Source organism: Zingiber officinale, chromosome 8A (assembly GCF_018446385.1).
Source record: "Zingiber officinale cultivar Zhangliang chromosome 8A, Zo_v1.1, whole genome shotgun sequence".
Classification (NCBI taxonomy): domain Eukaryota; kingdom Viridiplantae; phylum Streptophyta; class Magnoliopsida; order Zingiberales; family Zingiberaceae; genus Zingiber; species Zingiber officinale.
Window position 1 is genome coordinate 86903199 of NC_056000.1, and position 4484 is coordinate 86907682.

Here is a 4484-nt window from a genome sequence, read left to right on the forward strand (position 1 = left end):
CTTCAACAACGATTCTAGTTCGTTTGGTTCATAAATGGAATAAACAACGAATAGAACAACTATTTCTAGAGATAGTTTTTTTTATGTATTATTGTACAAATGAAATAATTGTTTTTATGTTCAGTTTGTCGAAATATTATTAGGAATAGATAAAGAATAGTCCAACTCAACTAGTCTATATAAATTACCTACTTGGTTCGTTTATCCTGGTCAATTCTCACTTAGTGCATTAGACTTGCCTACTGCTTCACTCAATCTATTTCATTTGTTTGCCTTGATCAATTCAACCAACATAACTAGCTCGGCTAGTCAGATTAGGGTGAACGACTTGACTTGCCCAATCAGCTCTCCAAGCAACTTAATTGGTAGCTCAGTTTATTTAGTCCCCTTTGCTTTCTTAACATGATCAATGTGATTCGGCTAGGTAGGCCAAACAAACTGAATGGAGATGTCTTGGCGGACTCGTTTGACTTACTTGTCCTTTTAGTTGTCTAACTCAATCAATTCTATCAGTCCATTCAACTCAATCGACTTCATTAATTTATATCTTCTAGTCCAACCAAACCAAACCCACCTAATTCAAATGGGCATGTGAAAAATCGATAAGAAGTGATTAGTCGTACTAATTCTCATAAAGAATCATAATTAATTAACATCAAATTTTCAAAGAGTATATATATATATATATTCCATAGATGTACAGACTCGCCATCGTCCCTGTCGCCGATTGCCGCCAGGGGCTAGCTAGCCGGCTACAGCGACCGGTTTCTTGAACCATCACGACGCTTTAATTAATGCGTATCGCAAGCAAGCAAGCAAGCAAATTAAATAGCGCACGCAATCAGTGAGAGCGAGCTCCGCATAAAAATCCCACGCCCGGCGACAAAACCGCAAGCCAGGCGAGCGACGGCAACCGTGGGGATGGGCGCGACATCGACCTCGTCGACGGACTCCTACCGCAATCGGCCAAGAGAACTAAACGGTCACATCCACCCAACCGCATTCCCGTCGCCGTCATGGCAACTCCCACGCCCTCTTGTACCCTTTCCCACAATCACCATGTGGACTGCAGGGACCGAGCCACCTGTTTCTTTCTTTCTATCTAGAAAATTCAATTTCACGAACTGCAACAGATTGAATGTTTCTGCTGCCTTGTGCTTCTTGTACTAACTCTCTCTCTCTCTCTCTCTCTCTCTCACTGTCTCTCTGTGTCTTCATTGTATTTATTGCTGGCGAGCACTTCGCAGCAGTAATTTGACTGGACTGGACAATTCCAAGAGTAGGGATTTGGACTTTCAAGATGGAGAACAGAAAGGTACCCTTCCATCCACGTGATGGGTCCTATTTGTAATCGAGCTCGACTGTCCCCAGTCAATCTACTCAAGGAGAGGAAAAGGCTCAATGCTCATGCTCAGTAGTCAGTAGTCAATCCACAATGAATGAAGCAGGTACTCGAAATCCAACTTCCACAACCACCTCGAGGCCGAACCACCCGATCACAGCGCCTTTAATGCCAATCATAGTGTCCCATGCCACCTTTTCATTTAATAGTCAAAATATTTGATGACTTCAGTTTGCTTTGAAACTATTTTAATTACTTGATACATACAAAATTAATGTCGGAAAGGAGAATCAGTTATCAGTCCATTTCTAACACTGTTTTAGGTCAAACATCAAACATATTCTATTCGTGTTTGTTTATGCTTGTCTCCAATCATTGGAAGAAGGAAGAAGCAGCGGCAGCAGCTCTACTGGGATCCTTGAATTTTTTTACTTGGCCTCATTGTAGCAATCATGTTCTAAGCTATGCAAGTGTTCGTCAACAGTTCGTGAGGTGGTGATGTGAAGAGCTCTAGCTCTCTACGGTATCTAGCTAGGAAGGACATATATATACAGGTAATAGACGTAAAATCAAATAAAGAATTAAGATTAAGATTAATTACTCTTAAATCATAGAAAGGACCTTCATGTACATTATACATTAGTTTCATGATCATGATCATGATAATGATATATCATCCATGTGGATCATGCATGAGTGGTTCATTGAATGAGCAAGGACTTAACCTAGCTAGCTACTTCTCGAACTGGCCTAGCCTGTCGTCCCCCAGCCTCGTTCTGCATGCAGCCTTCTTATACTGGTTCCACGTGAACTCCCTGTACTTGCTCTGCTCCCCCTCCTCCATCACCTCCCCCAATGGCGCAATCTTCTCTCCCGGAGCAACCCCCAAGAAGTAGATCATCGACACTCGACACTTCACGCCGTTGGCCATCACCCTGTGCCTCACGCTCCGTAGCCTCCCGTTCGTCAGCACCTGAGAACGGATCGAGTTAATGGGAATGAATTGTACTGATCATGTTGCTTTCGCGCATGCATACATATATGGATGCATGCAGAGTGATATATGGTGGTTTACCTGAAGAGAGTCGCCGACGATAATGAAGAAGGACTGGTGGTCCGGCGGGACGGAGACCCAGCTCCCGTCCTTGAGGGCGATCTGTAGCCCTGCGCTGTCGTTGGACCGAAGAACAGAGATCACTTGCGGGTCCGTGTGTTCTCCGAACCCTGTCAAGCTACGATCGAGCTGCTTCTCCGGTTGTGGAAACTCCGGGTAGTGATTGAGCCTGATGATTCCTTCGCTTTGCTCGCCCATCACCAGGTTACTGAAAATCTTCCTTTCTTTGCAATTTAGTCCCTCCGCCATTAATTCCAGCACCTCGCGAGCTAGTTCTTTCACTCTCCGCAAGTACTCCGCCAAAGCAGAGCTGAAACAGAGTAGCCATGAAGAAGTTAACTGTAAGGAATTAAGTACTGCTTTACGTGAAAAATGATGGTAATTGTCCCCACCGGAAAGAGGAGGTGGCCATGGGAGCGCGAGAGAAGGGGTCGTCTCCGGCGACGGGGAAGAGGAGGTACTCCAGCCAACCGACGTCGCCGTTGGGCCCAATTCGCTTGTTGCCATAGCCGAAGGGGTCGGCGGTGTTAGCCTTCTCCTTTTCAGCCTGCGGGGAGTGGAAGAACTCGAGCGTAGCAGACTCCAGACGTTGCATGAGATGCAAAGGAATGCCATGGCCGGTGAGCTTGAAGAAGCCGAAGTCTTGGCACGCGGCCACGATGGATTCCCCGGCGCCGGGATGAGAGAGGTCCACGACGGGGACGCCGGGGAAGTGAGTTCCGGCGTCGGGAGGCGGGAGGAGGGGGATCGGCTCCAGAGCGGGGCTGGTCGAGGCTACCATGGCAAATGTGTAGAAGAAGGTGCAATTGTGCATGAGAGACGAAGCTTAAACAACATCCAATTAATAAATAATAATTTAGGCATATTATTATTATTATTATTATTATTGATATTTTATTATTTTTCTGGATATCTTATATTTAAAATTTTTTTTTACGGCTAAAAATAACAAGTAAATAAATTAAAACTTTAATTTTTAATTTAACTAACAAAAATGCGCTGCGCTTCGCTGGCATTTGAAAGAAAATTAAAATTTTTAATTTATATAATTCATTTTTTTAATATAAAGCTTCATTGTCAAGCCCATGGGAGATTGAGAGGGCTTTCTGGTCCTACTTCGTCTTCAACTACCTGAAGCTGGACGGCGACGGCGAATGCGATGGCGACTGAAAGGTCAATAATCTTCTTACTCTTCCCCTTGTTCGTAGGCCTTCTTTGCCGCTGATTCGGGCTTCACAGCGAGCTGTTGTGTTTGTAGTTGATTGTTGAAGTTCTCCAGCTGAATCTGAGTTACTCTTGTTGCACGAACTCGCACATACTATTTCGATCGATATCCATCGACGTGGTTTGCTTGACGATTAGATCTTAGAACACTATTACACTCGCAATACTTCAATTGAAAGGTCCAATCTTGCTGCAAAAGAGCCCTCTTTCCATGGAGAACACATGCAATGTAGAAAATGCCACATTCTTTTATACGCAAAGCATGTTGAACATTAGAAAATAATGAGAGCACATATCTAACTATAATCTCATTGTGATCATAAACCTTCAAAGTCTTCATTCATTTTTCAGCATGGAAACGACGGCCATTGCCATTTTACTTTTGTTACCTTTCATCGTCACTATTTCAACTGTGCCTCTGTGAGATATAGATGGTCCCCGTTACGTATTATGCTTATATCATCAATTTCTCCATTCTCTTGGTTGATCACTTTGGTAGGATGATGCCCCAGAAACTTATCTTCTGCAACTTTTAAAAGCCATGATTAAATACAATGGAAAATACATGACAGATTACTTGTTGCTAATTATAATCTACGCTTCTCTCGCAGTCCTGTTTCTCTATTTCTCTTCATCTATGAGTTTTATTTGAGAGGCCAGAAAGATGGAAAATTGCCTATCGTGCTAGTTGTAATAACCTCAACATTAATGCTAGTGAGCTAAGCAGTACTAGCATATGCAAGTTTATTGGTTAGCATATGCTATGTCTTTAATAAGATCAAACGTTACTTGCCACCGATTCTG

General features: G+C 43.4%; 1 protein-coding gene across 1 annotated transcript; it reads right to left on the reverse strand.

Annotated features, from left to right (window-relative positions):
• Positions 1-2075: 2075 nt before the first annotated feature.
• On the reverse strand, positions 2076-3240 carry LOC122011990 (gibberellin 2-beta-dioxygenase-like). The gene is made up of 3 exons (XM_042568437.1): positions 2849-3240; positions 2418-2766; positions 2076-2315 (listed from the first exon to the last, which is right to left on the reverse strand). Exons 1-3 carry the CDS (start codon positions 3235-3237, stop codon positions 2076-2078), a joined length of 978 nt encoding a protein of 325 aa, XP_042424371.1. The 5' UTR covers positions 3238-3240.
• Positions 3241-4484: the final 1244 nt, after the last annotated feature.

Coding starts and splice junctions, on each gene's coding strand:
- LOC122011990 (XM_042568437.1), bottom strand. CDS start 3,237: ATGGTAGCCTCGACCAGCCCCGCTCTGGAGCCGATCCCCCTCCTCCCG. Junction 2,767..2,848: donor ATGGCCACCTCCTCTTTCCG/GTGGGGACAATT, acceptor ACTCTGTTTCAG/CTCTGCTTTGGCGGAGTACT. Junction 2,316..2,417: donor TCGTCGGCGACTCTCTTCAG/GTAAACCACCAT, acceptor ATCCGTTCTCAG/GTGCTGACGAACGGGAGGCT.